The 25,195-nt window shown below is 43.4% G+C and overlaps 1 protein-coding gene across 8 annotated transcripts in view; it reads left to right on the top strand.

Annotated features, from left to right (window-relative positions):
* The window catches only part of nexn (nexilin (F actin binding protein)), a 98,536-nt gene that overhangs the window by 54,722 nt on the left and 18,619 nt on the right, over positions 1-25,195 (top strand). For 5 of the 8 annotated variants that reach the window (XM_059648131.1, XM_059648130.1, XM_059648132.1 and 2 more), the window contains 5 exons: positions 10,286-10,465; positions 14,059-14,256; positions 21,918-21,986; positions 23,657-23,860; positions 24,739-24,960. In XM_059648131.1, coding sequence (XP_059504114.1) covers positions 10,286-10,465; positions 14,059-14,256; positions 21,918-21,986; positions 23,657-23,860; positions 24,739-24,960 — 873 coding nt within the window. The remainder of the gene's footprint in view (positions 1-10,285; positions 10,466-14,058; positions 14,257-21,917; positions 21,987-23,656; positions 23,861-24,738; positions 24,961-25,195) is intronic. The other 3 variants (XM_059648134.1, XM_059648133.1, XM_048538605.2) reach the window with 2 other exon arrangements.

Genomic DNA, 25,195 nt, shown 5'->3' on the forward strand with positions numbered 1-25,195 from the left:
AGTGACATCTCAATCGCATCTCATCCTAAGAAAGGATGGTGTGGCTGACAGTGCAGCACCTTCTCAGTCGTGCACAATTTGCCACCTTAAACTTGCTTAGGTTTCTGGACTGGTGCTTAGACCCCCAGACCTCGTGACAGAGTTAAGAGTGTTACCCACTGACCATAGGGAGGAGGACCGGCGAAGCTCATCAAAGAGGGGTTAGTCAGAAAATGGGCAGCTGATTTTTTGAAAAAGTACGTGGAAAGCAGAAAAATGGAAGCTGACAAGAATACTGAAGTAGACAAAGCTGGAGCTGACGCTGAGGAGGAATTCGCTCGTTCGTTTTTAACCTCATCTCAGTCGGTTGCAACAATTATCTTTCAATTTATTCTGAACGTACAGCTGTCACACTTCAGTTAAAACATTGCTCATGAGAAAATGAAGCAGCCAATCATTCTGCCAATCTGATCCACTTGCTCCTCCTCCCTCTCTGCCATCAGTACAAAATACACAGTTTTCCACCACCTTTTAATCCTGAAGAAGTCATTATTCCTCTCAAAGTCTTGACTCTGTTTTTTCTCTCTCTTTCTGTTGAGATTCTTGAGCATTTTTCTTCTCATTTGAGACAATTGCCTGGAATGAAAGGAGATTGAGAATTTGACAATTTGAGTGAAACAAAGAAGAATTTCATTACCCACTAACTCCTAGAAAAATAATAAAAACTTGATATTGGAAACTCACGCACATACAAACACAGGTAATAATTTTAAAAGGGAGGACACCTGTTACAGACAGTGAGAAATATGGCTATATCATTTATAACTCCAGAGTATTTGAGGTGCTAGATTTTAAACATGAAGCCATAATTGATTAATTGTTGACTTGAATCTGTATTATGAGCAGATTGTGAAGATATATTGAGATTTTAGTCAATGATTGTTACCAAGGTTGCTGTATTCACTGGATGCTGTTTTTCAAAGGCGCAGGTAGAGGAGAGAGAGTTCCAGTTCTTGTCACAAATTAATTTTCCTTCTCTCTGCTGTGCAAAAGCAGCTGCTGAAAATTAGTTCAGTGCGTATTCAAGGGTCTAGCTCCATTGCCTTTCCAAGATGGCTAACTTAGCAGGTGAGCTCTTCAGATCCCAATATATACAATAATCATCATACCTGTGAATTAAACAGGAGATGTGAATTTCTTGACGCTCGGTTTCCTGACTGAGCTCAAGCTTAAACAAATTAGAAACGCAGTCTTCAACATTAGATAGGATTTTGTAGTTGAACAACATTTGCTGGATGGTCGTGAGCTTATGAATAATTATAGCAACCCATGTCATAACAGGACCAGGTGTGTTGTGGGTAAAAAATCATGGAAGGATGGCATCGGGTTCAAACGTTATTGAACTCAACCTCCTCCCCCATCATGTCCCATGCCATCCCCTACTTCAACTTCAGCAGAAGCACCCCTGCTTCCTAGCTGCTATCAATTCCAAAGACAAGTAACATGACTCAGAATGTTAACTCTGCTTTTTTCCTAAAGATATTTGGCTCAATTCCAGCCTCGTACAATGGTCAGTGTGGAGTTTGCACATTCTCCCCATTGTCTGTGTTGCGTTTCCTCCGGGTGCTCTGGTTTCCCCCTACAAAGATATGCAGGTTAGGTGGATTGACCATGGGAAATGCAGGGTCATGGGGACAGGGTGGAGTGTTGTGGGCTCTGGGTAGGATGCTTTTCAAAAGTCAATGTAGTCTTGATGGGCCGAACGGCCTGCTTATGTACTGTAGGGATTCTATGATGTTGCAGAACCCTGCAATACAGAGGGATCTGGGTGTCCTGGCAGAAGGATCACTAAACATTAGTCGAGAGGTACAGCAAGTGATTAGGAAGGCAGGTAGTTCTGTATTGCCAGGAGAATGGAATATAAAAGTAGGGAAGTTTTGCTACAGCTGTAGCAAGCCTTGGTATGCAGTTGACGGCACATGACAACCTGCAAGCTGAAAGGAAGCTTCCCCTTGTGGGAGAGCTGCAGGCAAGGGAAGACCATTTAGAAACAAGGGGCTTCCCATTTTAGAGAGAAATGAAGAGAAATTTACTCTACATGGAAATCGCTTCCCTATAAGAGAGTGCAGGTTATTTGTTGGTGGGGGGTGGCGCGGAAGAACAGGAAAATGGAATTGAGGTTACATTCGGGTCGGCTGTGATCTTATTGAATGGCAGATCAAGCTTGATAGGCCAGATCACCCACTCCTGCTCTAATTCTTCTCTCAAGATGCCTATTAGGATTCATAGATGTTCAGCCCTCATTTTGCTTTCCAAACAACAGCACCAGGGTGTCATACACTACCTTACAAGCAACAAAGAACAGGTGTAGTCACTGTTGTATTGGAAAAGTTAGTGTAGGAATTTTAACTGAGGAAATTCCCACATGCTGCAATAGTATAATGAACAAATAATCTTTTACTTTTGCACAAGGAGTAAATGTTAGTTAGGACACTAGAGAGAACATTCTTGTGGTTCCCCTCTCTAAGATGGAGAGTGATGGCTGATTAGTAATGTAAGTGGATTGGTTAATCCAGAGACTCAGATAATGATGATGGAGGCCTGGATTCAAATCCTGCTATGGCAGAAGGTAGAATTTGAATTCAATACAAACTGGAATTAAGAGTCAAGATGGTCATGAATCTACTGCTGATTGTCTGGAATACTGCATCTGGGTCACTAATGCCCCTTAGGGAAGGAACCGGTCACGCTTACCTGGCCTGGCCTACACGTGACTCCAGCCCCACAGCAATGTGGCTGACTCTCAGCCAACAATGCCCTCGTCCCATGAATGAATAAAAAAAAAGCTACAGCTGGCAAAAGGGGCACAAGCAGTCAGAATGAGAAAATGATAGCTAATTTGCAATAGGAAACTTTCCCACTTTGCTCATAAAGATCGTTGTTACTTGGGATGATCTATGGCAAGATTATATACACGTGCCAGGCAATAACCATCTCCAGCAAAGGAGAATCTAACCACCTTCACTTGCTTTCAATAGCATTACTATCACTGAATTCCCCAACATGTTATCATGGACCAGAAACTGAACTGGACTAGTCATCTAAATACTGTGGCTACAAGATCAGGTCAGAGGCAGAGAATTGTGCAAGATGGAACTTACCTCTGGACTCCCCAGACCCCATCCACCATCTACAAGGCATAAGTCAGGAGTGTGATGGAATACTCCCCACTTGCTTGGATGGGTGCAGCCCCAACAACACTCAAGAATCTTGACACCATCCAGGACAAAGCAGCCCACTTGACTGGCACCACAAATATTCACTCCCTCCACCACCGATGCTCAGGAGCAGCAGTGTCTACTGTCTACAAGGTGGACTGCAGGAATTCACCAAAGATCCTTAGTACAAGCACGTAGTAGGCCAAAGTCAGCAGGTACATGGGAACACCACTCCCTGCAAGTTCCCCATCAAATCACTCACCATCCTGACTTGGAAATATATTGTTGTTGCTTCGCTGTCACCAATCCAGTGACCCCCTTCCTAAGAGCAGAGTGGGTGGACTGTTGGGCCTGCAGTGATTCAAGGAGGCAGCTCATGCCCAACATTTCCAGTACAGTTAGGAATGGGAGATAAATGCTGGCCTAGCCAGTGACGTCCACATCCTGTGAATGAATAGAGAAGAGTACAAGGTGACCTGAGAGAAAGGTCTTTCATGTAAGATTTACCTCAGAATCACATCGCTCATTTTCTGCATTGATGCTCCTTGACTGTAGGCATATTTTCCCATCTAAATGCTCCCGGCTGGGACATGCTTGATTACTTCAGTTTGAAAAGTTGAAATGTTGTGACTAATGTATCCCATCTGGAATCTTTTATTTCAAACTGCTTAATCTCTAAAATAGATTAGCATACCACAGAAATAAGGCAAAAAAATGTCCTGAATGAAGCAGAGCCATGCAAGGTTAAAATTAAAGGCTTTTATTTCAGAGAAGCACAGATTACTTTCAGTAAAGGCACCAGGTACTTGGCTTACAAGATGCAGCCAACATGACTAGGTTCTCCAATCCCACATGTTTCCCAAATGCTTCAGCGACATCCTTTTTAAGCAATTGTCTAGAGGCTGCTGTGGCTATATGATAGTTTCCCTACCTCTGAATGAGACAGCCTGGGTTCAAGTCCCATTTAACCTGGAGGAGAGTCATAAAGGTCTCATCAGACCAATTAAAATTCCGTAAAACCCAATTACATCCTTTTGGCTCGTGTAGCCCCCATCTCTAAGCTAGGAGGCCTGTGTTCTAGTCCCACTGCTCCAGAGTGCATAATAACACCTCTGAACAGGCTGATTTGAAAATACAGCAAATTCCCTTTTGAGGAGAATTTGCAGGCTCTGCTTCAACAATGGTTTGTGGTAGAGAATTCCACATTCTAATCCTAACCTGCCCAAACAGTGTTTGCAACTTTCCAATTCTTACTGTGACATTAGTGTTCTCTAATTCTGGCTTTGGCAACAGCAATGATTAAATCATAGAATCCCTACAGGTCAGACAGAAGCCATTCAGCCCATCATATCTGCACCAATCTTCTGAAGAGGATCTCACCCAGACCCACTCCCCCACCCTATCTCTGGGACCCCATGCATATCATGGCTAATCCACAAAGCCTGCACATCCCTGGACAATACAGGCAATTTAGCATGGCCAATCCACCTTAGCCTGCACATCTTTGGACTGTGGGAGGAAACCGGAGTAAACCCACGTGGACACAGGGAGAATGTGCAAACTCAATACAGTCTGTCAAGGCTGGAATCAAACCTGGGTCCCTGGAGCTGAGAGGCAGCAGTGCTGAGCCACTGAGCCACTGTGCCAGTCTGCTTGAGTGATTTACCATCGTGGATCTGATGATGACGTCCATCGGCTCATTCTACAGACTTCCCATTCTCCTGTCAGGACCTACAGGTTCTAAAGCCTCTTTCTTCTCCATTCTACTGTGGAATGGAGTGTCACTAGCTAGGCCAGCATTTATTGTGCATCCTGAGTTGCACCAGAGAAGTGAGTACAGAACCTCCATTTTGATCTGCTGCTGTGCTAATTCCTACCCTACCCTGCTGTACTATAATCCTGTCTATTATTATACTCTACTATACTCTAATGAGGCAACATTCAACCAGAAAACCTGCATGTGTCTCGTCCCCCACAATTTGGACTCCTAAACTCCTCAACTTCCCGCTTTCAAAATCTACCCTCCTGACATTGCCTTCTGTTACCTCCTTGGCACCATTACATGTCTACGTGAGGAACTTTACAGTCTTGTGGCGAACTGGGCACTGTTCACTCAGACAAAAGGAAGCATCAGGCAGCTGAAAGCCTTCAAGTTTGCCGTGAATTGTTTCATCATTTTCTCTAAAGGCAGAAGCTCTGACTTCTGCCTCTCCCTGTTCCCAGCTTCATCACCAGCCACTACCCCATCCACTATCAAAGGTATTGACTTCAGCTCAGGGGAAGGTTAGTAGGGACCAGCACCTCTCACACACCTTTGGACTGAGAGAGGAAATCAGAGCACCTGGAAACGCCCATGCAGACACAGGGAGAATGTCTGTGTGGAGTGCGCATGGTCACCCAAGGATGGAATCAAACCCAGGTCCCTGGTGCCATAAGGCAGCAGTGCTAAACCACTGAGCCATCATAAACCACCTGGGTCTCAGCCTTGACCTGTGAGATCAGCTGCAGAAAATCCCAACTTTGACTCAAAGTTAAAAATAATCACATGACACCAGGTTGTTAGTCCAACAGGTTTATTTGAAATCACAAGTTTGCAAAGCGCAGCCCCTTCATTGGGTGAAATGAGGGAAGGTTGCACAGAACACAGAATTTATAGGCAGAGAGATTAAGGATAGAGAGAGATTGAAAGGTCTTACAAATGGTGTGAGTGGAGAGTCAAATAATCAGTCTCGACAGGTGATCAAAAGTGTCGGACTTTACTCATGCCATCCAACACTTTTAATCCATCCCATCCAACACCAGCACCTTCACATCAGGTCAACCTTGGCTCAGTTCAGCAACATTAGTCATATCCAGGTGGGAATTTCATTGTGAATGGTAGGGCTTTAAGGAGTGCAGTGGGATAGAGAGACCTTGGAGTTCAGGTGCATAGTTCTCTGATGGTGGAGTCACAGGTAGACAGGGCAGTGAAGAAGGCTTTTGGCACACTGGCCTTCATCAGTCAGGACACTGAGTATAGAAGTTGGGAAGTTATGCTGCAGTTGTATAGGACATCAGTGAGGCTGCACTTGGAGTATTGTGTTCATTTTTTGTCACCATGCTATAGGAAGCATGTTATTAAACTGGAAAGAGTGCAGAAGACATTTACAAGGATGTTGCCAAGACTATAGAGGCTGAGCTATAGGTAGAGGTTGGACAAGCTAGAATTTTTTTCTTTCAAGTGTAGGAGACTGAAGGGAAATCTTATAGAAGTATATAAGATCATGAGAGACATGGATAGGGTGAATGTAGTCAGTCTTTTTCCCCCCAGGGCTGGGGAATCAAGGACTAGAGGGCATCAGTTTAAGGTAAGAGGGGAAAGAATACATGGGAACTTGAGGGGCAACGTTTTTACACAAAGGGTGGTACATATATGGAATGAACTGCCAGTGGAAGTAATTGAGGAAAATGGGCTTCTCGTGGGTGGACATTTTGGTCGGCACAGACCAGTTTGGGCCAAAGCAGTTGTCTCCGTGCTGTAGGATTATGACTCAAAAAACATTCATGTCAACTCAGCAATGGCAGGTTCAAGCCCCACTGCAAGAAATGAAAGATTGCTTTGGCACAGATGACAGGGAGCTTGACTAACATTGCCCCGTGGGCCAACTCTGCTAAATACATACAAGCTGGTTGTTTGTCACATTGCTGTTTGTGGAACCTTGCTGCATAAAAATTGACTGTTTACACAGCATCTTCCCAATGCACGATCACTAGCACTGACAATGGCAAGAGCAACAAATCCATGGGAACACCACTCCTCACTTCTTGACATCATTGTGGGTTATCCATACCCCAAGGATAGCAGAGGTTCAAAATGGAGGCTCTCACTACTCCCTTCTAGTAGCACGATGGCTCAGTGGTTTCCTCACGATGCCAAGGACCTGGGTTTGATTCCACCTTCAGGTAACTGTGTGAAGTTTGCACATTCTCCCTGTGTCTGCACTGGTTTCCTCCCACTGTCCACAGAGGTGCAGGCTAGATGGACAAGCCATGGAAAATGCAGGGTACAGGGATGGGTCGAGGTGGGATGCTTTTCAGAGGGTCAGAGTGGACACAATGGACCGAATGCCTGCTCCTACCCTGTAGGGAATCTGATTCTCTGGTGCTATGAGGGAAGCACAATAAATGCTGGCCCAGCCATCAACACGATAGAATGGAGAAGAAAGAGACTTTAGAACCTGTAGTTCCAGTCAGGAGAGTGTGAGGACTGTAGAATGAGTTGATAGAGGTCATCGTCAGATCCATGATGGTAAATCATCAAAACAATAATTTCTGTTGAAATGACAATGACAGGACACTAATTTAAGAAGGTCACAATAAGAATTGGAAAGGTACAAACACTTGTGCAGGTCAGGATTAGAATGTGGAAATCTCTGCCACAAAACCACTGTTGAAGCAGAGCCTCCAAATTCTCCTAAAAAGGAGTTTGATACATTTTCAAATTAACCTGTTTAGAGATGTTATACACTGCATGGCAAGGCAAGGGCAATAGGAGTATGTTGGTATAGTGCTAAAATCACTGGGCTAATAATCCCGATAGTCCTAATATCTGGGCACACACATTCAAACCCTACCACAGCAGCTGATGAAATTTCAAATTTAGTTAATTATCCAGGAACTATATGGCTAGGGTCATTAAGGGTGACCAAGACAACTATCATCAATGATTGTAAAACTCCATCTGGCCCAGATCCTTTAAGGAAAGAACATCTGTCACTCTTACCTGGTCTGGCCTATGTATAACTCCAGCAATGTGGTTGACCCTCAAGCTTTCTCTCTAGTAGGAATGGCAAGCCATCTTTTAAAGAGAATTTAGGAATGAGCAACAAATGCTGGGGGATACTTGCATCCCATGGAAGAAGTTTGTTTTTATTATTCACTCACAGAGTGAGGGCATCGCTGGCTAAGCAGCATTTATTGCCCAGAGTGCAGTTAAGAGTCAACTTTGAGAAGGTGACCAAACAGGTAGATGAGAGTAAACCGGTTGATGTGGTGTATATGGATTTCAGCAACGCGTTCGATAAGGTTCCCCACAATAGGCTATTGTACAAAATGCGGAGGAATGGGATTGTGGGAGATATAGCAGTTTGGATCGGAAATTGGCTTGCTGAAAGAAGACAGAGGGTGGGAGTTGATGGGAAATGTTCATCCTGGAGACCAGTTACTAGTGGTGTACCGCAAGGGTCAGTGTTGGATCCACTGCTGTTTGTCATTTTTATAAATGACCTGGATGAGGGTGTAGAAGGATGGGTTAGTAAATTTGCAGATGACACTAAGGTCGGTGGCGTTGTGGATAGTGACGAAGGATGCTGTAGGTTGCAGAGAGACATAGATAAGCTGCAGAGCTGGGCTGAGAGGTGGCAAATGGAGTTTAATGCAGACAAGTGTGAGGTGATGCACTTTGGTAGGAGTAACCAGAAGGCAAAGTACAGGGCTAATGGTAAGATTCTTAGCAGTGTAGATGAGCAGAGAGATCTCGGTGTCCATGTACACAGATCCTTGAAAGTTGCCACCCAGGTTGACAGGGCTGTTAAGAAGGCATACAGTGTTTTAGCTTTTATTAATAGAGGGATTGAGTTCCGGAACCAAGAGGTTATGGTGAAGCTGTACAAAACTCTGGTGCGGCCGCACTTGGAGTATTGTGTACAGTTCTGGCCACCGCATTATAAGAAGGATGTGGAAGCTTTGGAAAGGGTGCAGAGGAGATTTACTAGGATGTTGCCTGGTATGGAGGGATATACGAGGTATACGAGGAAAGGCTGAGGGACTTGAGGCTGTTTTCATTAGAGAGAAGAAGGTTGAGAGGTGACTTAATTGAAACATATAAAATAATCAGAGGGTTAGATAGGGTGGATAGGGAGAGCCTTTTTCCTAGGATGGTGATGGCGAGCACGAGGGGGCATAGCTTTAAATTGAGGGGTGAAGGATATAGGTCAGATGTCAGAGGTAGTTTCTTTACTTAGAGAGTAGTAAGGGAATGGAACGCTTTGCCTGCAACGGTAGTAGATTCACCAACTTTAGGTACATTTAAGTCATTATTGGACAAGCATATGGACGTACATGGAATATGTAGGTTAGATGGGCTTGAGATTGGTTTGACAGGTCGGCACAACATCGAGGGCCGAAGGGCCTGTACTGTGCTGTAATGTGCTGTGTACATTGCTGTGGGTCTGGAATCAGTTGTAGGGCCAGACCAGGTAGGGATGGCAGTTTCCATCCCTAAAGGGCATTCGTGAACCAGATGGGTTTTTCTGACAATCGACAATGGATTTACAGTTATTAGGCTGTTAGGTCCAGATATTTATTGAATTCAAAGTTTTCCATCTGTTGTGGTGGGATTCAAACCTGGACCCCAGAAATTTACCCAGGTTAGCAGTCCATTGATAATAGCAGTAAGTGAACAGCTCCTCTGTCATAAATGCCAAGAATAAAAGGAGGGGTCAGGAAGCAGCCTGAAGTCTTCTTGGTGTTTACAGAGGTTGCAAACATCAGAGCATCAAGGCCATATAAACATACAGCGTTTGTTATGAGGATATGGTAGAGGATGTGTTGACTGAATGGTTCTAATGAGGAAAAAGAAGTTGGTTTGGGTGAAAACTGAATAAAAACCGAAAGAACAGTGGATGCTGTAAATCAGGAACAAAAACAGAAGCTGCTGGATGCCTAGAAGAGTCACTGGATGCAAAACGTTAACTCTGATTGTTTTTCTTCACAGATGCTGCCGGGCCTGCTGAGCTTTTCCAAAAATTCCTGTTTCTGTTTTTGGTTTGGGAATCTTGATGTTCCATCAACCAGGGATAAAGACTTGCTTTCTCATTGGTGACAGGAAGTAGGGCCCCATAAAGATGGATCTCGATGGCAGGAGCATGGCAGGGGGCAACAGACCCAGAGATATTGTTGCTGGGCAGTTTTGAGGATGAGAATCAGAGAATTAACACTTTAGGGATCACTAAGCACTCAGAATTGGCAACATGAATCTGGTCTCGCTGCACGACATTTAAGAAATGTTGGTTTCAAAACTAATACAAAGCACTGTTCTTCCACCAAAGGAAAAGGATGAGGAGACAGAGAGCCCAGCTGTCTGCAAGAGTGAAATCCGCCCTGGGAAGTTAAAACTCAGCTTCGAAGAAATAGAAAGGCGAAGACAGGATGAGGAAAAGAGGAAAGTTGAGGAGGAAGCAAGACGGCGTATTGAGGAAGAAAAGGCAGCCTTTGCCGAAGCACGCAAGGTTGGACATATCATTATGCCTTCACCTGCTGTTCACTCACCGTACAATGTCATCTTAGGCTTGTGATACAAGTTAAAACACCAAGCACCTGCCCAATATCTCCAAAATAAATACAGAAAGTGCTGGAGAAATTCAGCAGGTCTAGCAGCATCTGTGGAGAGAGAAACAGTCAGTGTTTTGCATCCAGAATGGCTCTTCTTCAGACATAGAACATAGAACATAGAACATAGAACAGTACAGCACAGAACAGGCCCTTCAGCCCACAATGTTGTGCCGACCATTGATCCTCATGGATGCACCCTCAAATTTCTGTGACCATATGCATGTCCAGCAGTCTCTTAAATGACCCCAATGACCTTGCTTCCACAACTGCTGCTGGCAACGCATTCCATGCTCTCACAACTCTCTGCGTAAAGAACCTGCCTCTGACATCCCCTCTATACTTTCCACCAACCAGCTTAAAACTATGACCCCTCGTGCTAGCCATTTCTGCCCTGGGAAATAGTCTCTGGCTATCGAATCTATCTATGCCTCTCATTATCTTGTATACCTCAATTAGGTCCCCTCTCCTCCTCCTTTTCTCCAATGAAAAGAGACCGAGCTCAGTCAACCTCTCTTCATAAGATAAGCCCTCCAGTCCAGGCAGCATCCTGGTAAACCTCCTCTGAACCCTCTCCAAAGCATCCACATCTTTCCTATAATAGGGCGCCCAGAACTGGACGCAGTATTCCAAGTGCGGTCTAACCAAAGTTTTATAGAGCTGCAACAAGATCTCACGACTCTTAAACTCAATCCCCCTGTTAATGAAAGCCAAAACACCATATGCTTTCTTAACAACCCTGTCCACTTGGGTGGCCATTTTAAGGGATCTATGTATCTGCACACCAAGATCCCTCTGTTCCTCCACGCTGCCAAGAATCCTATCCTTAATCCTGTACTCAGCTTTCAAATTCGACCTTCCAAAATGCATCACCTCGCATTTATCCAGGTTGAACTCCATCTGCCACCTCTCAGCCCATCTCTGCATCCTGTCAATGTCCCGCTGCAGCCTACAACAGCCCTCTACACTGTCAACGACACCTCCGACCTTTGTGTCGTCTGCAAACTTGCTGACCCATCCTTCAATCCCCTCGTCCAAGTCATTAATAAAAATTACAAACAGTAGAGGCCCAAGGACAGAGCCCTGTGGAACCCCACTCACCACTGACTTCCAGGCAGAATATTTTCCTTCTACTACCACTCGCTGTCTTCTGTTGGCCAGCCAATTCTGTATCCAGACAGCTAAGTTCCCCTGTATCCCATTCCTCCTGACCTTCTGAATGAGCCTTCCATGGGGAACCTTATCAAATGCCTTACTGAAGTCCATATACACCACATCCACAGCTCGACCCTCATCAACCTTACTAGTCACATCCTCAAAAAACTCGATAAGGTTTGTAAGGCATGACCTACCCCTCACAAAGCCGTGTTGACTGTATTTGATCAAGCCATGCTCTTCCAGATGGTCATAAATCTTATCCCTCAGAATCCTTTCTAACACCTTGCAGACGACAGACGTGAGACTTACCGGTCTATAATTGCCGGGGATTTCCCTATTTCCTTTCTTGAAGAGAGGAATTACATTTGCCTCTCTCCAGTCCTCAGGTACGACTCCAGTGGAGAGCGAGGATGCAAAGATCTTCGCAAGTGGCGAAGCAATTGCATTTCTCGCTTCCCAAAGCAGCCGAGGACAAATCTGATCCGGGCCTGGCGACTTGTCAATCTTAATGTTTGACAAAATTTTCAGTACATCAGCTTCCTCTATCTCTATCCATTCCAGCATGCACACCTGCTCTTCAAAGGTTTCATTCACTACACAGTTCGATTCTTTCGTAAAGACAGAAGCAAAAAACTCATTTAGGGCTTCCCCTACCTCCTCAGGCTCCACACACAAGTTCCCTATGCTATCCCTGATCGGCCCTACTCTTTCTTTGACCATTCTCTTATTCCTCACGTAAGTGTAAAATGCCTTTGTGTTTTCCCGGATTCCTTCTGCCAAGCCTTTCTCGTGCCCCCTCCTGGCTCTCCTCAGACCATTTTTGAGCTCCTTCCTTGCCTGCATGTAATCCTCTCTAGCTGAACTTGACCCTAGCTTCCTCCACCTTATGTAAGCTACCTTCTTCCTTTTCACTAGAAGCTCCACCGCTCTCGTCATCCAAGGTTCCTTTATCTTACCCCTTCTTGCCTGTCTCAGAGGGACATATTTACTCATCACTCCCAACAACTGTTCCTTAAACCATCTCCACATGTCTATAGTTCCCTTACCATGGAACAACTGCTCCCAGTCCATGCTTCCTAACTCGTGTCTAATCGCATCATAGTTTCCTCTTCCCCAATTAAATATCCTCCCATTCTGCCTAATCCTCTCCTTCTCCATAGCTATGTAGAATGAGAGAGTGTTATGGTCACTATCACCAAAATGCTCTCCCACCACAAGATCTGATACCTGCCCCGGCTCGTTTCCGAGCACCAAGTCTAGAATGGCCTCTCCCCTCGTCGGCCTGTCAACGTACTGCGTTAGGAAACCCTCCTGAACACACCTTACAAAAACAGCTCCATTCAAATCTTCTGCTCGAAGGAGGTTCCAATCAATATTAGGAAAGTTAAAGTCACCCATTACAACAACCCTACTGCGTCCACACTTTTCCAAAATCTGTCGACCTATGCTTTCTTCAATCTCCCTGCTGCTATTGGGGGGCCTGTAGTAAACCCCTAACGAGGTGACTACTCCCTTGCTGTTCCTAATTTCCACCCATACTGACTCAGTAGGCAGATCTTCCTCGACAAAGGAAGCTTCTGTAGCTGTGATACCCTCTCTGATTAGTAGTGCTACACCCCCTCCTCTTTTTCCCCCCTCCCTATTCTTTTTAAATGTTCTAAACCCTGGAACATCCAGCAACCATTCCTGCCCATGAGAAACCCATGTCTCTGTTATGGCCACAACATCATAGCACCAGGTACTGATCCATGCTCTAAGTTCATCACTTTTATTCCTGATACTCCTTGCATTAAAGCAAACACACTTTAACCGATCCCTTGGTTCCTTCCCAGGAAAATCCTTCCCACTAGCTGGTCTACCTCTTGCTACTGCCTCACCTGCATCAACGCTCACCTCTGGTATACTCAGACCTGCTGAGTTTCTGCAGTATTCACTGTATTTGGTTCAGATTTTCAGTATTTTGCTTTCGCTCTCTATTATTAGTCCAGTGACATTGCCATAACACCTTAACTTATCACGCATCCCTCTCTTTACAAATAGCCCTCCAAATCTTTTAGCTTTATTTATTTATACGGATCTTGTGCGCATGTATAATAGCTTTATCTGCCTGTCCGACAATTTCCAAAAGTCACTGCAAATTAGTAATAAGAACTTAGTGACACACATTTGAAAATCTGTCAGGCAAAGGACTGTCAAAATGTGGCTGGAAACTAAACAGGGGCAGGTAATGATTTTGGGTGCTGCAAGAACGGCTGTCATACAGCTGAAAAGCTCAACTTGTTTTTTCTTCTTTGCTTTTTCTAATGCTGTAATCTATCGGCTTTGTTGAACTCAGTCTTTAGCAGAAGACGAGGAAGATCTACCCAGTCTCAATATGGCTCAGAAAGACCCAGTGCGACCTGGGAGACTGAAGCTGAGCTTCGAAGAGCTGGAGAGGCAGCGCCAGGAGGAGGAACAGCGCAGAGCAGAGGAAGATGCTCGCAAGCGCCTGGAGGAAGAAAGGAAACAGTTTGCCGAAGCTCGGAGAAACATGGTAAGTACCATTCCCCAAAAAGTACTCACTGGTGGCGGTAAAACAAAAAAAACCCACTACCTGGCTAAACATCAATGGCAAGCTGCGTCATCATCACAGCAGGAAACTTCTGGAAGTTTGTTTGATTATTTAAACAGAGTTAGGCCACCCCCTGCTCATCCCAGTGATTCGAACCAACCAAATTGTATGCCACTGGATGGTTATCAAGGAAGTTACATCTGTCTTGGATAATAAAGTATGGAGCTGGATGAACACAGGAGGCCAAACAGCAAAGGAGCAGGAAGGCTGAAAAAGAAAATTTTCTGAAAAAGGGTCTCGGCCCGAAATGTCAGCTTTCCTGCTCGACCTGCAGTGTTCATCCAGCTCTACACCTTGATATCTCAGATTCTCCAGCATCTGCAGTTCCTACAATCGCCAACTGTCTTCCTTCTCTACCCAGAGCCCAAATGATCAATACTTCTTGCACCAAAGCAGAGAAATCTTACTCTGTTCAATGAAGCATCCATCAGGTGTTTGTTGGAACATTCTCCATGTTGAAGCGTAGCTCCAACATGCTTAACACCATCCAATATTCACTCTGTTTACCATTGATGCAGTGGCAGCAATGACAAGGTACGCTGCAACAACTCGCAAAAGCTCCTTTGATAGCACCTTCCAAACCCACCTGGAAAAACAAAGACAGCACATGAATGGGAACACCAACCTCTGCAGGTTCCCCTCCAAGCCAGTCACCATCCTGACTTGGAAATATATCACCATTTCTCCAGTGTCAGTGAGTCAAAATCCTGAAACTCCCTCCCTCTTAAGTACTGTGGGGTACCTAAACCAAATGGATGGCAGCAGTTTAAGAGGGCATTTCACCACCACCTCCTAAAGGGCAACTTACAGGGAGTAATGATTTGGTGGTATTATTGCTAGACTATTAATCCAGAAACTCAGCTGACGTTCTGGGCAGAGAGAGAGAGATAATGGGAACTGCAGATGCTGGAGAATCCAAGATAATAAAGTGTGAAGCTGGATGAACACAGCAGGCCAAGCAGCACCTTAGGAGTATCAAAGCTGATGTTTCGGGCCTAGACCCTTCATCAGAAAAGGGTCTTTTTCTGATGAAGGGTCTAGGCCCAAAACATCAGCTTTGGTACTCCTAAGGTGCTGCTTGGCCTGCTGTGTTCATCCAGCCCCACACTTTGTTATCTCTAATGTTCTGGGGACCTGAGTTCAGTTTTACTATCATGGCAGATGGTGGAATTTGAATTCAATAGAGAGTCTGGAATTAAGAGTCTAATGACGACCATGAATCCATTGTCGATTGTCAGAAAAACCTATGTGGTTCACTGATGCCCTTTAGGGAAGGAAGCTGCCATCCTCACCTGGTCTGGTCTATATGTCACTCCAGACCCACAGCAATGTGGCTGATTTTTAACTGCCCTCTGGTCAATTAGGGATGGGCAGTAATTGCTGACCCAACCCGCAACTGACTTATACTGTAGGTGAATATAAAAAAAAAATCAGCCACAATCTCATTGAAATGTGGAGAGGACTCGAAGGGCCGAATGGCCTCGTCCAGCTCACGTTTCTTATGTTCACAGGTAAGCTGGGCTACACTTGAACTGCGGTCTAGAACAAAAGCTGCTAATGGGCCTCATGGTGTGAATTAAAATAGTGAACTGCATGGGTAAAATAAAACTAGGTTATATCAATCCAGAAACACCGGTTAAGGCATTTAAATGATTAACTTAGTGTAAGAGAAACAGTAAGAAATTCCTTTGTCATTGAGTTTTGCAGACCCATATAATCAATCAAATGAATCCCAGTTGTGAAACACAGCAGTTCCCCTATGAGATTGATGGGGAGGTGCCCAATTGGTTGATTGATTCATTGTTTTCACATATACCGAGACTCGGATGAACGTTTTGTTTTGCATGCTATGCGGGTAGATCACGCCGTACAAAATGCATAAGGGTCAGTTACCTCCATTCTTGCTGGGACTTGTGGTCAACTCATTGACAGCAAAAGGAATTTTCATTTCTACAGTGCCTTTCATGTTCTCAGGACACCTCAAAACACAACAGGACCAAGTTGCAAAGTAGGGAAAAATATCAACTAATTTCTATGCAGCAAGCTCCCACAGCATGAGATAATGAGCAGCTGATTCTACAAAATCCCATTTTTAAAGCCGAGGGCTAAGTTGCAATTTGAATTCTTGGTGTTCAAAATGTAAGAGCTGGGTCACATTTCTTTTTGTCAGGAGTCACAGAACACTAGGTACAGTCCAACAGGTTGATGTGAAATCACAAGGTTTCGAAGCACTGCTGCTTTATCACTTCACCTGACGAAGGAACAGCGCTCTGAAAGCTTGAGATTTCAAATAAACCTGTTGGACTATAACCTGGTGTCATGTGACTTCTGACTTTGTCCACCCCAGCCCAAGCCCGACACCTCCACATCATTTTTCTTTTGGGAAGTATTCTCCACAGACCCGCTAGGATAAGCTCAAGATTCACAAAGAAGGCACAAACTCAGAATCCATTTGAAATGGCTTCGACCCAGGTAATTCTGGGACAAATGGTTACTGCAGTTGTTTGAGATTCTGAGCTGTGCCATTTTAGTGGAGAGTTTACCCCATTTAGTTTTTGGTGACTGAGTATTCACATCGCTGTTCAGTCAATGAGTTGGAGAGAGGATAGGGCTTACTGCATCAGTTTACTTGAAAGCAAACAATTTGATTCTCCTCAAACTACAGGAAACAGAACTCGTGGCTGAAACTGTAGAAACTCTCCTGATTTAAAGTGGATTTGCAGTTTCTACAAAATAAAGCGGGTGGAGGATAGATACAAACCAAAATGAAGGATTCCCTCTAAAAATATTTGCTGACTCACAAATCAATTAAATGAGTCGCAGCTGCCACAAAGAACCTCCCCATGAGATTGATGGGAAATTACCCAATTATCTCTATTCTTGTTGGGGCTTATGGTCTACCTATTGGCAACCTCTGTATTAGCATTTCTACCACATGGAGGCAGTGAAAATGCAGACACAGCTCGGTGGTGTAATTTTGAGGTCACAAGACATTGGGATACTCATGAGTTATGCTTCCTCCAATTCTCCCCTGTCCATATGCAACAGACACAATGGGCCTTTGGAATGTCTTCTCTCTTGTTTCACTCCAGAAACCACTGAGGCAGGTGAACATTCAAATTTGGAAGGAAAAGGTAAATGGATAGCGTCCAAGGTAGCACCTGTTTTGGATAGAAAATTGAATAGGACCAGGCCCTTCGGCCCACCATACCTGTGCAATGATGCCATTCTAAACTCATCCCACCTGCCAGCATATGGTCCATATCCCTCTACTCTTTACCTGCTCATGTGCCTCTTAAATGTTGCTACCATTTCTGCTTCTACCACCTCTCTTGACAGCACATTCCAGGCACTTAATACCCTCCGTGTAAAAAACTTTCCTTCCCTACCTCCTTTAAACTTTGCCGCTCTCATCTTAAACAAGTGCCCTCTAGTAATTGACGTTTCCAATTCTCTCCACCTCTCATAATTTTATTTACTTCTATTAGGTCACTCCTCAGCCTCCGATGCTCCAGCGAATATAATCCAAGTTTGTCCAATGTCTCTTTATAGCTAATATACTCCGATGCTGGCAACATCCTGGTAAATCTCTTCTTGTGCTATGACTGCAGACCAAAATCACCCCTACTCATCACTTATGGAGCATTTTAAGTTGTGGCATGCCCTGACCCACAGATAGCAGCAAAGACAATGGACTTAACATTGTTGAACAGAATATTTTTTATCATCTGCCACCAATGACAACAGACTCGTTTTAAGCACTACAAAAAAAAACTGATTTACCAGGAATACAAGCAAAACACTTTCCAAGGCAAATTAGCATATTAGTCAGCAGTGTTGAGGTAGAGGTCTGGGCTAATAAGCTATCAAAATCTATGTACCATGTAATGTTTACATGTTATTAAAAAAAAACAGAATTTCAAATGAATCAACTCTCAGTAAGGGAATATAAAACTTAGAGTGATGATGGGAAAGGACAAAGAACAAGCTAGAGTAAGAATGATTCATTAGGGAAACTCTGACTTAAATGAGTTAAGAATAGATCTAGGGCAGATGAATTGGAATTGAAAGTAGACAGTAAAACTGCAATTGAGCAACGAGCTGCCTTGTATGAGGAGTAGTTTGGCATGGTTAAGGAATATTCCCACAAACAGGAAAACCTGGGCAAACAGAGCCACAGCTCCATGGAGATCAAATGAAAAAAAATTGAAGAAGAGGAGGAGAAAAGTGCATTTATGACAGATGCCAGGAAAATAATACAAGTGTGAACCAGACTGAATAGAAAAGGTTCAGAGGATATGTGAAGAGGTAAATAAGGGAAGCAAAGAGATAGTACAAGAGGAGACTGGCAGCTAACATAAAAGTGAATCCAAAAGTCTTCTATATAAATAGTCAAAGGGTGACAGTAGTAGTAGTAGATCTGATTAGGAACCAAAACTGTGGATTTCTGCATGGAGGCAAGGATTGTCGCTGAGATATTCAACAAATACATTGCATCCAATTCTACCAGGGAAGAAAATACTCCCTGGGTCATGATGAAAGAGAGGGAAGTTCAGACATTTCAAGGGTATAAAATTGATACGGAAGTAATGGATGGACTGTCTGTATTTAAAGTTGATAAGGTGTTGGGCACAGTTAAGAATACTGAAGGATGTGAGAGTGGACATTGTGAAAGCATTCCTTCCACTCCAATGTAGTTCCTGAGGACTGGAGATATGCAAAAGTTACAAAATGGATTTAAAGGTATGCCCACTGACTACAGTCAAGTGTTGGGGAAGTTTAAAGAAATGATTACTAGGATAAAATTAATGGTTGCTTGGGAAAATTTTAATTAAGAAAAGCCGCTGTAACCGTGTTAACGGAAAATCATGTTTAACTAATTTAGATTCATAGAGATATATAGCATGGAGACAAACCCTTTGGTCCAACTCGTCCATGCTGACCAGATATCTGAAACAAATCTATTCCCATTTGCCAGCAATTGGCCCATATTCCTGTAAACCCTTCCTATTCATATACCCTATCCAGATGCCTTTTCAGTATCTCTCCACCCCTTCCTCTGGCAGCTCATTACACACCACTCTCTGGGTGAAGACGTTGCCCATTAGGTCCCTTTCATATCTCTCCTTTCTCACCTTACAAGTATGCCCTCTAGTTTTGGACTCCCCCATCCATGGAAAAGACCTTGTCTATTTAATTTATCCATGTCCTGTATGACTTTATAAACCCCTATAAGGCACTCCTCAGCTTCTGACACTCCAGGGAACATAGCACCGACCTGTTCAACCTCTCCCTATGGCTGAAACCCTCCAACCCTGGCAGTATCTTTGTACACATTTTCTGAACCTCTTCAAGTTTCACAACATTCTTCTGATGGGAGGGAGACCAGAATTGTACACAGTATTCCAAAAGTCACCTAATCAATGTCCTGTAGAGCCATACCATAACCTCCCAACTCCTATACTCTATACACTGACCAATGAAGACAAGCATACCATATGGTTTCTTCACTATCCTGTTTACCGGTGACTCCACTTTCAAAAAGCTACGAACCTGCACCCCAAAGTCTCTTCGTTCAGCACCACTCCCCAGGACCTTGCCGTTAAGTGTGTAAGTCCTGCCCTGATTTCTCTATCCCAAGTCCAACATTCCACATTAATCTAAATTAAACTCCATCTGCCACTCCTTGGTCCATTGGCCCATCTGATCAAGATACCATTGTACTCTGAGGTAGCCTTTTCACTGTCTGCTACACCTCCAATTTTGATGTCTTCTGAAAACTTACTGATCATACCTCCTATGCTCAAATCCTAAAGATTTATATTAATGATGAAAAGCAGCGGATCCAGCCTCGATCCTTCTGGCACACCACCGGTCACAGGCCTCCAGTCTGAAAAGCAACCCTCTACCACCACACTTGCTCTTCTACCTTTGAGACAGTTCTCTATCCAAGTAGCTAGTTCTCCCTGTATTCCATGGGATCTAACCTTGCTAATCAGTCTACCATGAGGAACCTTATGGAACGCCTTACTGAAGTCCATATGGATCCTATCCACTGCTCTGCCCTCATCAGTCCTCTTTGTACTTCTTCAAAAAGCTAATTTGCTGGAATATTTTAGAGGTAACAGAGGGGGTTGCTGAGCGCAATGCTATTGATGTAGTGTACAAGGATTTGTACACTAATGTCCTTACCTTGTCTGGCCTACATGTGACTCCAGACCCACCGCAATGTGGCTGACTCTGGGCAGTTAGAAATGGGCAATAAATCCTGCCTAGCCGGTGACGCCTTCATCCCATGAATGAATTTTTTTAAAAACTTGGTACGGTATCAAACAACAGACTTTGGAGCATGTTTAGAGATTACAGAATAAAAGGGTTAGAAGCAGCATGGATACAAAATTGGATGAATAATAGGAAATTGTGAAGAACAGTCTTTTCCCGACGTATAATGGAATCCTCAGCAAATGGTTTTAAGACCCTTGTCCTTCCTAATGTTCCTTAATGATATAGACTTCGGTGTCGAGGCCGAATTTCAACATTTACAGACGACATGAAGCCTAGATGTATTGTGAATGAAGAGCAGGATAATTTTGAACTTCAAAAGGACACAGATAAATTGATGAAATGGGTGGAGAAGTGGCAGGTGAAATTTAATGTAAAAAACTGAAGTGATTAGTTTTGGGACACAGAAAAGATACAATGTAAAATGAAGGGTACAATTCGAAAGGGGAGCAGGAACAGAGGAACCTGGATGTACATGTGCATAATTCACAATCAAATCATAAAAACAGGACTGATTGATAAAGATGTACAGTTACAGAAGAGTGGTATATGGTGGATACAAGCAAGATAGAACTGAGTTACAATGCTGCTAGCACAGTTGAGATACATAAACACAGACAGTAAATACATACATTGCATCTTAGGGTTTTATCAATAGAGGCACAGATGCTAAAAGCAAGGACATGTTAAACATTGGATGAGCCTCAGTTGGAATATTGTGTCCAGTTCTAGTCACTACAATTTTAAGATGCTAAGGTATAAGGGAAGATGCATCATAGCTTTAGGAGAATGTTTTCAGGGATGACAAACCTCAATTATGATGATGGATTGAAAATGTTCAGTCTTAGGAAGATTTTCGTATGAAGCATAGGACAAATTGGAAACTCTGTTCTGAATCTATTGAGGCTGGGATCAGTTCAGTATTTCACAACTGACACAGCTGGTAATAATATTGTGAGGTAGGCACCACAGGATGGGAGTTAAACCAAGTTAAGATACAGCTGAGTCATAATCTAATTGAACAGTGGAACTGGCTGGTGAGGTTAAGTTGAACAATTGCGTGGATAAAATGAAAAGGTAACATTCTTAATCAAACTGCCACCTTGTGCACTGTTGTCAGAGCATTACAGAAATGGTATTTGTCAAGCGAGATGTCTTCACATGTAAGTTAGTGAAGTCACTGGAACATTTGACTTTTTTTATAATTGCACAATATAACACCTTTGACATTAGTGGCTCCATTTATTGAAGTGATATTTATGGTTGTTGAAAGTTATCCAATCTCCTAATTATTTTTTAAGAGTCCTGACCAGGATAGCAATCAGAAGGATCATGCAAGTTCACACAAGGAGGATTATGGACCTGAAGAAGTAAGGCATAATTCATTAAAAAGTACAAATACTGTGTAAGCAAGAATGTTAATGTCAACCAGCACCTCCTCTTAGCTTATACACTTGCACCTAAGGCTCTTTCAGTGTGGTTCATACATTACCAAACTTTAAGTTTACCATATATGTTGATTATGAATTGAGAACGATGAGAGTCAAGGAGAGACAAGATCCCAACAGCAAAGTGTTGAGGGTGTTAAGTGGGCAAACACTGGCTTTACGAATTATACAGAAACAATGTCCTGGGAGAGATGACTACTCCATCAACCCTGCACCATATCCAAGATGCCTGGAGCATAGTGACCAGATACATCCAACCCCAAACACATCCTGCCATTTAATCACAGGGAGAGATAAAAAAAAAATTAAAACTTCTGGCCAGTAAGAGATAAAATATATTGGGAAATTCCTCTCCAATACACACTTCAAAGCACATTGACCATGATAACTTTTAATTCTTGTTTAGAAAAAAAAGACGTATTTTGTACTTGTACAGTTACAGAAGAGCGGTGTATGGTGGATACAACCCAAGATAGAACTGAGTTACAATGCTGCTAGCACAGTTGAGATACATAGACAGTAAATACCAACATAGGCTGTCCTCGTGGCTATGGAACCAAATATTAGTGCGAGTGCTATCCATGAGTGAGGGGTAATATTTCTTTGCAAAGTGGACCTCCACTATTGTACAGTGAACCCTTAATATTATTTGACTTGATGTATAATTTAGATAAATGTGAAGTGTTGCATTTTGGCAAAGTAAACCAGGCCAGGACTTGCACAGTTAATAGTGGGGCACTGGAGAGTGTTGCTGAACCTAGGATGCAGGTATATTGTTCCTTGAAAAGGGAGACACAGGTAGACAGGGTGATGAAGGCGGCATTTGGCAGGCTTGCCCTCATTGGTCATTTGAGTATAGGAACTGGGATGTCATGTTGTGGCTGTACAGGATATTAGTGATGCCACTTTTAGAATACTGCGTACAATTCTGGTTGCCCTTCTGTAGGAAAGACGTTGTTAAACTTGAAAAGGTGCGGAAAAGATTTACAAGAATGTTGCTGGGACTGGAGAGTTTGAACTATAGGGAGAGGCTGAGGCTATTTTCCCTGGACCGTTGGAAGCTGGGGGTGGACTTTATAGTGGTTTTTAAAATCATGAGGCATATGTATAGGGTGAATAGTCACGGTATTTTCCCCAGAGTTGGGAGTCTAAAACCAGAGGGCATAGGTTTAAGGTGGGAGGGGAGAGATTTAAGAGGGACCTAAGGGGCAACCTTTTCAAACAGAGGATGGTGTGTGCGCCGAATGAGCTGCCAGAGGAAGTGGTGGATGCTGGTACAATTACAACATTTAAAAAACATCTGGATGGGTATGTGAATAAGAAGGGTTGAGAGGATATGGGCCAAATGCTGGCAAATGGTACGAGATCAGATTGGGATGTCTGGTTGGTGTAGATGAATTGTTTCTGCGCTATAGGATTCTGTGACTCTACTCCAGTGACTTGACCACTTATCCTCACTAGACACCAAACACTAGGTTGCCTTTGGGTGAGCAGGGAAGTGTTTTCGGTTCTGGTTAATGTAAATTACAACTTGTAATGGAGGATAAAGCTTGTCTCGTCCAACCTCCCCCCACAACTTTCCCCCAAAACAGGTATCTGATGAAGAAACAAACAATGCCAAAAGAATGTCTTTGGACGTGAATGATATGCACTGTCCAGGCAAATTGGAAATCAACTTTGAAGAGCTTTTGAAACAAAAGATGGAGGAAGAGAAAAGGCGGACGGAGGAGGAGCGAAAACAGAAACTAGAACAGGAGAAACAGGAATTTGAACAACAGCGACAAGAAATGGGAGAGGTGGGTACAGCAATCCTTGCAGTCAGGTTTATTTTCCATGAAGGTTGGAGCGCTTCTAGCTTCAGCTTTTAGCACATTTGTTAACTTGCTGAGTCGGGAGGTTCTGTATCCAGGTCCAATCCCACAAACCTGAGCACAAAATCTTGTGCTGACAGGGAGATGCACTGTTGGATGTGCAACCTTCCTGCTGTTAACCAAGGTGGTTGGCTGCCCTCTTGTGGACATGATGAACATTGTGTGCTCATTTGAGGGGATGATACTATTGCAGCTCTAGTAATCCAGAGTCCTGGACAGATCTCCCAGAGAACATGAGTTCAAATCCACACTAGAAGTTAGAGAATTTGAATTCAGTTTTTCTTTTTTAAAAATCTGGGCATAAGAAGCTGGTATCAGATTATACAGACTGTCCCCAGGTATCAAATGGGTTCTGTTCTTCAGTCTGTTTGTAAGTTGATTTGTACAAAAGGCAGAACACAATGCAGATCAGTGCAAAATAACCATTCATATGTACAGAAGGTGTTTGTATGTCAGATCATTAAAAATACACCCAAGTATAATTTATATCCTGTTCATAAGTCAGACATTTGTAAATTGGGGATGTCCTGATTACTAGCATCCTGAAAGGAAGGACTCCTCTCATCTGGGCTGTATATGGCTAAATATCCCAAACAATATGGTTAATTCCTAAAATTTCAAGCCAGTCACTTGTATATAACTGAAGATGAGCAATAATTTCCAGCCTTTCAATAATCTCCACAATCAGAGAAAAGCAATTGGTTATAACAAAGAGGTGGGGTGAAGGGGAAATCAACATTTTTAGTCATGTATACGTTGCCCCCTGCCCCCAGTTTCCAATTCTCTGCTGTGACTCCTTTCAGGATGAAATCAATGAGAGCTCTGGAGTTGTAAGTACAGAGTATGAAGAGCTGATGAGGCTAAAAAGAACAGGTTCCATTCAAGCCAAAAACTTGAAGTCAAAGTTTGAAAAGATTGGAAAGCTGTCAGAGGAGGAAATACAGAAGAAGATCGAAGATGAAAGAGCCAAAAGGAGAGCAGAGGACCTGGAGATAAAGGAAAGAGAATCTGAACGATTCAGAGAGGTAAGTTTTCTTTTGGTAGAAAATTGGTTGACTAGATGGGAAGAACCTTGAGCATAAAATTTGAGGGATATTTCTATTCTGCTTGGCCTTTCTCAATACACAGAGGCCAACATTCCTGCATCTGGATCAAGAAACTGTGGGCTCAGGAACTAAACTCCCAAATTAGGTTGGAATGCAATTGTGTTGGAAGCAGTGTTGCATCCCAGGGAGTAGTCTCATCCTAAAATACAATGTT

The sequence above is a fragment of the Stegostoma tigrinum genome, chromosome 8 (genome assembly GCF_030684315.1).
Source record: "Stegostoma tigrinum isolate sSteTig4 chromosome 8, sSteTig4.hap1, whole genome shotgun sequence".
NCBI classification, from domain to species: domain Eukaryota; kingdom Metazoa; phylum Chordata; class Chondrichthyes; order Orectolobiformes; family Stegostomatidae; genus Stegostoma; species Stegostoma tigrinum.